At 45.5% G+C, this 12363-nt stretch overlaps 1 protein-coding gene and 1 long non-coding RNA gene across 2 annotated transcripts in view; one reads left to right on the forward strand and one right to left on the reverse strand.

Moving 5' to 3' along the window:
- Positions 1–1596: 1596 nt before the first annotated feature.
- LOC107179145 lies at positions 1597–10292 on the forward strand. Its single transcript, XR_001509715.2, has 3 exons — positions 1597–1994; positions 8533–8661; positions 9856–10292. It is a non-coding gene; the product is annotated as an uncharacterized LOC107179145 (long non-coding RNA).
- The window catches only part of GPCPD1 (glycerophosphocholine phosphodiesterase 1), a 65332-nt gene continuing 60595 nt past the window's right edge, over positions 7627–12363 (reverse strand). Inside the window, exon 20 of the mRNA XM_042980880.1 lies at positions 7627–7740. Within this exon, the coding sequence (XP_042836814.1) occupies positions 7728–7740 (13 nt within the window). The 3' untranslated portion in view covers positions 7627–7727. The remainder of the gene's footprint in view (positions 7741–12363) is intronic.

The raw sequence follows: 12363 nt of genomic DNA on the forward strand, positions 1-12363 counted from the left end.
TGAGGTGGATGTCATCAGAGGGGCTTGATGAAGCAAGACAGGGCAGGGCCTTGAGGGCATGGGTGAGGAAGGGATTCTGACGATGGAAGCTTGGTGAGGCAGGGGGTGGGCTGTAGTTAAAGGAGATGAATCAATGCACTGGTGATCTTGTTGAGGGGAGGGTGTAAGGGGGTGGACAGTGACAAGAGAGGGTGATGCTTGACATTTCTGTTTTGAGGGGCTGTCCATAGTGGGCAGAACAGGTCTGGGGTATGATCATGGGAATGAATGGCTGAGCAGACAAGATCATTGGTAGAGAACTGATAGCTCTTATGCTGGAAATATTATTTAAAGATATTGATATTTCCAAGGATCGTGACTGGAGTGTGTTAAAGAAAGTAGCAGTGAGCCAGGAAGCAAAGTCTTCAAGGAAGAGAGGTATCTACCTGGGCTTTGCGGTGGGAAGTAGGGAGAATGTCCCAGCCAAGCAACAAGGAGAGTCGAAGAAGACACCGATCCACCTTCAGGCCCACAGATAACACAAAAGATCTAGGAAAGGCCCACACCTTGAAACAGTTGCTGGGAAAGTGAGGTTTCACTCAGATCTGCACAGTCCAATATGGCAGCCGCCAACCACACGGGGCTACAGAGCACTTTGAAATGAGGAACTGAATATTTAATTGAATTGAATTCCAATTAAGTTAAAAATCGAAGCACTATGAATTATGTTTTCTGTTAAACACAGTTTTAGTGTTTTGGTAGGACTACATTTCACTTTAACCATCAAAAAACGAAACTAAGGGGCGCCTGGGTGGCTCAGTCAGTTGAGTGTCCAACTTTGGCTCAGGTCACGATCTTGCGGTTTGTGGGTTCAAGCCCCGTGTTGGGCTCTGTGCTGACAGCTCAGAACCTGGAGCCTGCTTCGGATTCTGTGTCTCCCTCTCTCGCTGCCCCTCCCCCACTCACGCTCTGTCTTTCTCTGTCTCAAAAATAAAGATAAACACTAAAAAAATTTTTAAAAACCCACGAAACTGAGGTATACGCTAAGTGTAAAATACACACCACATTTCAGACAGTATGAAGAAAAAAAAGATGTAAAGGATCTCATTAGTATTTTTATACTTTTTTCTTGTTGAAATATATTGGGCTACATAAAATATGTTTTTGCATGTTAGATCTATTGTGTTAAATGAAATATATTATTAAAATTAATTTTACCTGCTTTTTAAAAATTTTTTAATGTTTATTTCTGGGGGGGGGGGGTGTGTGGAACAGGCAAAGAGACAGGGAGACAGAATCCAAAGCAGGCTCCAGGCTCTGAGCTGTCCTCACAGAGCCCAATGCAGGGCTCGAACCCACAAACCACAAGATCATGACCTGAGCCAAAGTCAGACGCTTAACTGACTGAGCCACCCAGGCTCCCTTTTTAACTTTTTTAACGTTTATTTATTTTTGAGAGACAGAGTGTGAGCAGGGGAGGGGCAGAGAGAGGGGGAGACACAGAATCCGGAGCAGGCTCCAGGCTCTGAGCTGTCAGCACAGAGCCTGGAGCAAGCAGGGCTTGAACTCACCAACCGTGAGATCATGACCTGAGCTGAAGTTGGAAGCTCAACCAACTGAGCCACCCAGGTGCCCCACCTGCTTTTTTTTATTATAGAAGTATAATTGACATACAATGCTATATTCGTTTTACTTGCTTTATCTTCTGCTTATTTTAATGTGACTACTAGAAAATTTAGAATTACATATGTGGCATTACATTTCTGTTGGGCAGTGCTGGCTTAGAGAACGATGATGAAAGGGACAGCTAGTGAAGAAATAGAGGACACAGGGCACTTAGGAGTCACCTGACCACATGTCCTGAAGGCATAGTGAATGGCTCCAGGGGTTGGTGGGGGCTGCCAGAAAGAGTCCGAAAGGCTGAGGCATAGTCACATGAGGACGAGTGTCTTGGGGCTGAGGGATGTCCAGGGAGTCCAGAGATACGTGTGGTGCCCGGAGAAAGTCAGAAAGAGGTAAGTCCTGAGTTTCTCAAGGTAGATACGGATGGTGAAGCTGTGACTTGGGAGGCAAGGAGGTGATCCAGTCCTAGTCAGGGACTCCCATTTACTCTGTCAGAAACATTTTGAAGGAAGCATGCAACAGGATTTGCCAGTGGATTGGATTCGGGGCATGGAAGTCTAAGAGGTGTTAGGAGTGACTCTAAGATTTGGCCTGAGCAACTGGAGGAACGGAGTTGCCTTTTATTGAAAAGGGGGACAGCAAGTAGAATGTTGGGGGTGGTAGTGGACGCCATGACTTCATATGGGGGCATGTGAGGTTTGAGGACCCTGCTAGACCTCCAAGTGGGAATCTTGAAGGGGCAATTGACTACAGGGGTCTGCAGGTCACAGAAGAGCGGAAGCTAGAGAGAGAAATCCAGCCGAGGGTCTTTGCATCTAGATTGTAGTTAAAGCTCTGGGATGGGAATTCTGAGATCAATGATTTCTAGATCAATCCAGCCATCTTCCTATAGCTTGATGAATAACCATGAAATGAATAACTCCCAATTTGGGGCATCTGGGTGGCTCAGTTGGTTCAAGTGTCTGACTCTTGGTTTTGGCTCATGTCATGGTCTCACAGTTCATGAGATTGAGCCCTGTGTCAGGCTGTGCACTGATGGCATGGAACCTGCTTGGGATTCTCTGTCTCTCTCTGCCCCTTCCCTGCTTGAGCTCTCTCTCTCCAAAGTAAATAAACATTTAAAATACATACATACATACATACATACATACACACACGCATAAAATGTTGGGTAAGAAGTTTTGGGGTTGAGTGCTCACTTTGGCAGTGCATATACTAAAATTGGAAGAAGTTTTGGGGTTGAACCAGCCACATCACCCCAGCTGAAGAAAGCCATTTCCTCTGCATTAGGCCAACCGGTAAACAAGCAATTCTCCTGTCCAGACTTTCAGCGTAGAGGTTTCTGTGAGAAATTGACCAACAGCATACATACACTGACAAACAAAAACAAAATTAAAAAAGGAAGTTGCATCAGATGAAGCTTTCTTCTCTTTTGCAGTTCCTTGGTCATCTAAAACAGAACACCAATAAACCCTTGTTTATCACCCTTTAACCCTAAGCTGGTTCTGCATTCCACTTCCTTCCCTCGGAACCCCCAACACCCACACTTCCTTTGCAACTGATACTACAGATGCCTCTTCTCATGGACATAACTGGGAAAACATTTAAAAGTGGCTCCCAGATCAGGGGTGTCTGGGTGGTACAGTCAGTTGAACGTCTGACTTCGGCTCAGGTCATGATCTTGTGGTTGACAAGTTCGAGCCCTGTGTTGGGCTCTGTGCTAACAGCTCAGAGCCTGGAGCCTGCTTCGGATTCTGTGTCTCCCTCTTTCTCTTCTCTTGCTCATGCTCTGTCTCTCTCTGTCTCAAAATAAATAAACATTAAAAAAAAAAAGTGGCTCCCAGATCAAAGAGAGGATAAAGAACCACAGAAGTCAGGAGGCGGAAGCTGGTTATTTTAAAGAACTGATTTCACCTATAAGGAAACCAAAGCCCAGCAAGGTGAGCTGACTTGCTCAAGTTTAGAACTGGTCAGTTTCTGCCTTCTCTTAACTTTTTGTTACAGAAAATTTCAAGTGTATACAAAAGTAGACAGAATAGCCTAATGAACTCATAGATACTCATCATTCAGCTACAATTAGCTGCATTTTGCCCGGTGTTATTTTATCTATCCAACCCCCACCCCCTACACACACACACTTATATTTATACTGGATTGTTTCAAAGCAAATCCAAGATTCATCATTTCTCTTGTACTACTTTGGCAGGCTTCTCTAACTCATCTAAGAATATTCAGAAATAAAAACCTATGCCATTAAGCCTTCAATAAAATTAACGGTGACTTCTTTAATATCATCTAATGCTTGTCCATATTCATTTCCTCGTTTATCTCAAAGTTGGCTTAATAGTTGGGTTGTTTCAACCAGGATTAAAGAGGTCCACACGTTGCATTTGGTTGTATGTCTATTAACTACCTTTTGGTCCATGGCAATCTTATCTCTCTTTTTGTCTTAATGCCATTAATTCCTTAGAGAGAGTGGATCAATTGTGTTCTAGAATGTTCCCTGTTCTGGTTTTTTGTTTGTTTGTTTGTTTGTTTGTTTGTTTGTTTGTTTTTACATCCATGGTGTCTTCCATGTACCCTGGTGCTTTTTGTTCCCTATATTGCCTGTATATTGGAAGTCAGGTGTAAACGCTTGCTCATATTCAGATTCAGCTTTTGAGGCAAGAAGAATTGAGAGGAGGCAAATTGGGAATTTGCTGTGGCTGCCCATTGGGGGCCATATACTAGCTCCTGACTACCTCTGGTGGTGCTAAGACCGTTCTGCAGGTTCTGCACTGGTCTGATACCTCCCATTATAAGCTCCCCAACAACTTTCTTTCTTTTTTTTTTTTAATATGTATTTATTTTGGGGGAGATTGCAAGCAGGGAGGGGCAGACAGCGGGGACAGAGGATCTGAAGCAGGCTCTGCGCTGACAGGCTGACAGCAGCAAGCCTGATGTGGGGCTTGAACTCACTGTGAGATCATGACCTGAGCTGAAGTCCGACACTCAACCGACTGAGCCACCCAAGTGCCCAGCCCCCGCCCTTCCCCATCAACTTTCATACTGTGATTCCAGCATTTTATAATGATCACTGCCTGCATTCACTGTTTCGTGGTGCTTGCAGATGACAAGTTTTCTGATTCTATCATTCTCTTAGCTTCTATTAGCTGGAATTCTTCCATAAAGGAAGACTTCCTGAAATACAGCTGGTCCAGTAAAGGTAGGATAAATGCCTGATTCTGTACATTTATTTATCAGTTGTGCTCTTGAAACTTCTAATGGTGACAAACGCAGGGTTTTCTGTTCTTTCATTTTGTTCTTGTATCATTGTGATGTTTCAGTCCATTGTAGAACTAATGAACATTGTAGAACTAATGAAGTGTCCATTGTAGACACTATCCATTTAGGTGCCAGAACCGTTTGATCTTAGGCAAGTGAAAGTCCCTTCAGGTTGGCTAGTGTGTTCCTCTGACTTCATTCCATTAGCCTTTGACATCTTCCTTGCTTTTGGCAGAGTGAGATGTCCATGCGTGTCTCCATGCCCTGCCCTAAACTGTTAAATTCTATTTTCTGCTGGTCTAGTGGGACTTGTGTGACATTTCACTGCGTCTCCTGATATCTCCTATTCCTTTGGACTTCTCTGGGCCTTTCCTCTGGCTAACAGTCATGGTCATTAGATGCTGGTCTTAGACTCCTCTACGTTTGGCAAGATACCTCAAGAGTTATACTCTGAGTTTATATGGCTCCTTTCTTTTTAGGCATTGGGAGCCCTTTGCATACCCAGATCTCATGCTTTGCTTTGCTTTTTGTTTTGCTTTTGGCTTTAACATGGCTGCTTCATAACCACGTAGGCAGAAACAAAGGGGAAGGGGAAGAAATCAGAACATTCTGGAGGTTCAGGTCTGCTGTTGGAAGAATTCACTCTCAGTTCAGACATTCCTTTATCCCCTTCTCACCAAACACTGGTGCCCTTGGCCCAAGGTGGATAAGCTCAGTTAAGGCAGGTTCTGGAATGGGCATTTTGACATCCAACATCCAAAGAACAAATTTCTGCCTACTGTTATTCACTTCTGACTCTTCCCCTGTCTCTGAGGATCAGAGATAAGGGACAGAGAGCAGAGGTAGGAGCAGCTGGAGCAGGAGGGAGTGAAGCTCAGGGCCGGAGGTGAGGCTCAGGAATGTGGGGGGAATCAGAGAGGATGAGGAAGAGAGGGAAGCCCATGGGGGGCAGAATGAGGCCTGAAGATGGAGTGAAATTACCCAGCGTGCACATACCAGCTAAAAGTCCCATTGAACAAGCTGAAAGTCCACTACCTTGTCTATTTAGTACAGCAAAGTGGTTGTAAAACAATTTTGTCCTGAGATTGCTCAGGTTGATGATTACATCTTTTGTCATTTGCATATCAAAATATTCGTATCTCCAAATGGGATCAGACCATTAGCCGTCCAGTTTAGTGTACTGAGGGGATGGTGACCCAGCTCCAGTGGAGGGATGATAGCCTTTGCATGGAAGGATGGATAGAGCTTGGAGTTCAGCAGAGGGTGAGCAGCTGTGACCTTCGATTGCCCGGAGGTCAGGACTAGGACGTTCCAGTGTGAGTCAGCACAGGTGATTAATGAGGCCTGACATGGGGATGTGGGTGTTGCCACCAGCCCATCTAGGAAGCACCGGGCCCCAGACAGATAAGTTCCTTTCTCACTCCCTCTGACCCTCTCCCAAGAGCCCTCACCCAACTTTAGAGGGAAGCCCAGAATTTGTGACACCAGGGGTGAACTTGGTTAGATTATGGGGTCAAAACAAGCCAATGACTCACTCATTGCAACAAACACTCATTAAAATTTTAATATTAGCTTTGAAACTCATCTCATTCAGGAAGGCAGTTGGTGACCATCCCATCTCATGACAAGCAAGGAGCCCCTCGCTACCCCTAAGGCAGCTCAACTTTAAACTGTTCTGACAGTGAAGGCCTCTTACAGTACAGATGAAATGCGTTTACTCTGTGGTGCCTGTCACACTGTAGGGACTCAATAAAGGTTTGTAGAATAAATGACTGAATGGATGAACAATGTCTTTTCTTAGTAGAAGCAGAAACTGGAGACAGTCCTCCTGGTGTAAGAGTCAGGACAGTGACGCTGGACCCTTGCATTTATCTTAAGCATCCTGTCTCCCCATCCCCCCTTCTGTGTCTTAGGAAAGCTCAGACAGAACTGCTTCTCCCACCCACATGGCTTCCAAGTGCCTGCAACCTAGTCTCAGGGGCTTCGGATGAGATAAAGAGAAACGGGGCTGTCCCCTCCTTCCCTTATTGCCTTCCCCAGAGCTTGCTGCTGGCTTTCATGCCCTGGGGTGATGTCACTGCTTCAGGGGAGATCTGTCCTGACTGCAGAGAGCCATCCTCCATGTTCCCAGGAGGGGAAGCCACTCCTTCCAGGTTACAGAGCCCGGAGTGGCCTAGAGGGTCCCTGTTGACTCTGCTCCCTTGGAGCAGAAGGCAGTTGAGGCAGCATCACCTGCCTCGCCCCTTCCTGCTCTTCACTTCTCCCAACATGGTGGCCCAGGGCCCTGGTCACATCGTCAGCTCCCTGAGGGCAACACCCTCACCCCGCAATCCGGGTCCATGTCCTCAGCCAGCCCCTGTGAGGAGCTGCCTCCCTGAAGCAAGGAAGACCAAGTGCTAAGCAGCCTTTTTACATTATGCTGAAAAGGCTACCAAAGAGGTTGAATTCTCTCCAAGATGTACCATCCAGTGGGGACAAGCAGAGTCCAAGCGATACACAGCATGCAACCACACGTGCACTTAAGTTCAGAGAAGGGTCTGAAATAGCCTAACCAAATTAGCGTTTTTGTTCAGGGATTCTTGAGGCCCTTATTTCATTCATTTTTGATTTTTGCTTATCTATATTCTAAATTTCCTTAAGGTAGTAAAGTTACAGATTGTAAGATATTTTTGGAGGAGAAAGACAGTGAGACCTTACCTCATAATGAACCATAATGGACCATCCATCCCAGGGTATATGCTTGGAGGTGTTTTTCTCACCAGGGCTCTTTTCCAGGCTCCTTTCCAAGGCTCCGCCTTGCCAGGTTCGCTGGGACCTCTCCAGGCACTCAGGACCATGGGGGACCTGGTATAACCCCGTCATCAGGGGACAGACCTGCAGTGTTATATTTAGGTCATTGTTATTTATTTGCCTGTGTACCTATTGGAACTAAACTGCATCCTCTCAAAATTGAAGCTTATGCTCCTATGTGATGGTATTTGGAGATGGGATCTTTGGGAGGTAGTTAGGCTTGGATTAGCTCATGAGGGAGGGACCCTTACGATGGGATTAGTATCTTTACAAGAAAAGGGAGAGAGAAAGCTTGCTCTCTTTCCAAGTGTGCACAGAGGAAAAGGCCAGCCGAGGACACAGCGAGGCAGCCTTCACCAGAAACAGACCATGATGGCACCTTGATCTTGGACTTCCAGTCTCCGGAACAGTGAGAAATCGATCCCTGTGGTTTACACCACTGCCCAGGCTGTGGTGTTTCGTTGTAGCAGCCCGAGCACAGTACAACAAAGAACACATACATCAAAAGCACAAATCAGTGTGCCAAGTGCCATAGGTGGGGTGATGAGGCCAGAAAGTTCTGGATAAGCCCCTACTCATCTGCAGCCTGCTCAGTGCCCTGAGGGTGCAGGGGAGATGCCCAGAAATGGGCTGTAGATACAGGATGGAAGGGGAGGGAGCTTTTGTGCGTAGGGCTCTTAGCATTCTTGGCACTAACTACACCTTCATCAGCACGCGGGCAATGTGCCTGCACAAAGGTGCGGGCAATGTGCCTGCACAAAGAGGTTGGTGTGGCTTAAGGGGACTCATCTGGGTAAAATAAGGCTGAGGATAATTCAAGGCAATTGTTCTTAGAGGGCGAAGAAGGGATCTCACCCCCACACCCCTTTTTCCCAGGCATGCTGGCCCCAGGTACAGCTCACGGAAGCAGACAGTGATTGGAGTCTGAGTGGCATCGGCCCGATGCTCGCCCCTGGGGTTGTCTCTGGCAGGGCAGCACCACGAACCCACAGGAGCTATCCACAGGTAATACAATGATCTCTAATGACCAAACATCTATCTCACACTAAACTAGATGCCACACACATACATTTAACTGACACCCTACTCTGCCAGCTTGGGACTGTTACCCCATTTTTCAGATAAGTAGACTGAGGCTCAGAGATTTGGATTCATACAGATGGAACCAGGATTCCAGTGCATTAGCTGTTGTAGGTGTGGCGCCTCATGAGGGGGTAACTGGTGCTCACTGTTGAGGCTCCAGTGTCTGGCATAGCACCAGCATTGACTTGGTAAAAGATATCTTGTGGGTGTCTGTGGATTATATAAAATCAGGAGCACTCCCCGCACCCCAAAGCATACCTCACAGGGAAACTGAGGACTCGACAACAGGAGCTGCAGCATTGAGCCCTGCCCATACTTGACCTGTTCCACCACAGGACACATCACAAGGACCACAGCAGAGGGGTCGCTGCTTTTGCATTTTTGGCATCACCAGCCATTGGCTTCCTTATGTCTTAATGTTTCCCAAGCTTAAAATTAACTGTGAGAAGTGCAAACATTCTGGGGACTCTTCTTGAGCCAAAGGTATCGCCACCCAAACTTAATCAATATGTTGATAGAGTAGTTGGGTCCAGACTCCATACGCTCTTGAGACAACCATGAAATGCCTTCAGAGGGGAAGATGGTGCTCACCTTGGAAGCTGGACTGGTAGGTGAGTCCTTGCTGATTCCCCCAGATGGGAGAGGACTGAGTCATGATACACAAATCCTGTACTTCCAGAGAGCCCTTAAAACTTGTCTGGAGCCTGGGCCCCTCTCTCTCCACCCTCCCCACCTTCTCCTCCCAATGTCAAGCCTGGAATAGCTTCATCACGCTTAGTCCCGAAGCCTTGGCCCTTGGCCTTGCTGAAAGTCAATGGAGACAGATTCCTAGTTCCATCTTGAATAGAGACACTTGACGCAAGAAACTGTGTTGCTGAAAGTTACTTATGAGTTGATTCTTTGAAACTGTTGGATACCATCTACCCATTGGGCATGTTCTACAAGGCAGTGGAGGCTAGCCCACCACCGATGAACGCTGCTGAACTGCTGAACTGTTAGTCTGAGTTTCTGGTCATGGGGATGAGGAGGGAGAGGAAGACAAGAGGCTTGTCTCTTTCTTGGTACAGGGCCACACCAGGCAAAATGCTGTTTATTAGTTTTTTTTCTCTTTAACAGGCTCTCACACCCTCCTCTATATCCTGTTTCCCTGGGCTCTTGTCCCTCGTACTGTCTGGCACACCTGTATTCTGGAAGGAAGGACAAGGCCCAGATATCCTGTGCTCCAGAATTCTCTGCCTGCTCTCCTTGCTGGTCAGAACATTCACCAGCACCTACATCTGGAAATCAACCCACACTCTGGTAAAGGACTGATCAGATGAAAATCTTCCTATAGCTGCGTTTCCAAGAAAAGATACAAATGATTTTTGAGGTTAAATATATTTCTGTATGACTGACTCCTTTATTCCTGATTTCTTGATTACTGATTCCCCAGAATTTCTGATGGGCTGTTGGTCAGAATTTGTGAAGGTGGAGGGCAGGAATGTCTCCCTAACCTTTCTTTCTTTTTTTTTTTTTTTTTTAATGTTTTATTTTTGAGGGACACAGAGACAGAATGTGAGTGGGTTAGGGGCAGAGAGAGAGGGAGACACAGAATCCAAAACAGGCTCCAGGCTCTGAGCTGTCAGCACAGAGCTCGATGCGGGGCTCAAACTCACGAGCTGTGAGATCATGACCTGAGCCGAAGTCGGATGCTCAACCGACTGAGCCACCTGGGTGCCCCTCCCTAAACTTTCACTTATAGAGCCTTGTATAATACCTCTTCCACCTTACCTTTGGCTCCAGAATGCCATCGCACACGCTATGGAAACCTTGTCCTGAAGTTTTTGCATTTTTACCTGGAGCCTGCTTCGGATTCTGTGTCTCCCTCTCTCTCTCCCTGACCCCCTCTCCTGCTCTGTCTCTCTCTCTCAAAAATAAATAAACATTAAAAACAATTTTTTTAATTAAAAAAATAAAAGGTAGTAAAACACTTAAAATAGTGATCAGAAGTGTCAGGGTCCCCAAGCAGCCATTTCAGATGAAGTTGTAAAATACAGGAAAGTGACATGGGAATTTGTCATTGCATATATGTATGTTTTTTAACTTTACATTTTGAAATAATTATAGTTTCACAAGATGTTACAAAGAGAAGTCTTTCATACCTTTCACCTGGTGTCCCACATTTTCTAGAAGAGATTTTGTAGAGTCAGTCCTAATTCTATTTTCAACATTCAGTAGAATTCTCCATGGGAAATGTCTGAGCCTGGAGTTTTTCAGGAGGTTTTAAAACTTGATTTCCTTAATAGATATGGGGCTATTCAAACTATCTGTTTCATTTCGGGTGACTTCTGGTAGTTTGGGTGACTTCTGGTAGTCTTTCGAGGAATTGGCCTGTTTCTTCTTTTTTTTTAATTTTTTTTTTTTAACGTTTATTTATTTTGGGGACAGACAGAGACAGAGCATGAACGGGGGAGGGGCAGAGAGAGAGGGAGACACAGAATCAAAGCTGGCTCCGGGCTCCGAGCCGTCAGCCCAGAGCCCGACGAGGGGCTCGAACTCACGGACCGTGAGATCGTGACCTGAGCTGAAGTCGGATGCTCAACCGACTGAGCCACCCAGGCGCCCCGGCCTGTTTCTTCTTAAGTTGTCCAGTTTATGTGTAGAGTTTTTCATAGGAGCCTTGTTATCCTTTTGATGTCTGTAGGACCTGTTTCATTTCTGATATTAATAATTTATATCTTCTCTCCTTTTTGTTAGTCTTACTAGAGGGCTGTCAATTTTATCAATCTTTTAAAATACCCAGCTTTTTGTTTTATTGGTTTTTCTCTATTCTTCCTTCTGTTTTCAGGTTTACTGATTTACCTTTTATTACCTCCTTCTTCCTGCTTGCTTTGGGTTTGTCTGGATCTTCTTTCTAGTTTCTTGAGATGGAAACTTTGGTTGTTGACCTGAGGCATTTCCTTGTTTCCAAGAGATGCATGCCAGTGCTGTGGGCTCCCTTCTCCTGCCTGCTTTTGTTGTGTTCCACGCATTTTGACGTGATGCTGCTTGGTTTTCATTCAGTTCAATGCATTTTTAAAAATTTTGGCTTGAAAATTCCTCTTCAATGCATGGATTATTTAGCAATGTTTTGTTTGCAAGTATTGGAAGGTTTGCCTGTTATCTTGTCATTACAGATTTCTAGTTTGATTGCACTGTGGTCAGGGAACTTGCTCTGTAGGATTTCGATTCACTTAACTTTGTTGAAGTTTGTTTTATGGCCCAGGATGTCGTTTCTCTTGGCACTTAGATGAATGCGTGTTCTGCTGTTCAGTGGAATGTTTTTGCGAATGTCGGCTGGATCCTGTTGGCTGATGGTGATGTTGAATTCTTCATATCCTGCCGTTTTCTGTTTGGTTGGTCTATCAGTTGTTGAGAGAAGGATATTGTTGTCTCCAAGTATAACTGCGTGTCCATTTCTTTTTTCTGTTCTATCAGTTTTTACTTCACATTTTGTAGCTCTGCTTGATATATACACAATCTTTAGTACAGCTGAGTTTTCCGGGTGGGTTGACTGTTTTCTCATTTTGTAAATGTCCCTCTTACTCTGGGCTATTTTGCCCTGATGTCTACTTTATCGAGTCATTCCTGTCTTGCATTTGATTA

Source organism: Panthera tigris, chromosome A3, assembly GCF_018350195.1.
Source record: "Panthera tigris isolate Pti1 chromosome A3, P.tigris_Pti1_mat1.1, whole genome shotgun sequence".
In the NCBI taxonomy this organism is placed as follows: domain Eukaryota; kingdom Metazoa; phylum Chordata; class Mammalia; order Carnivora; family Felidae; genus Panthera; species Panthera tigris.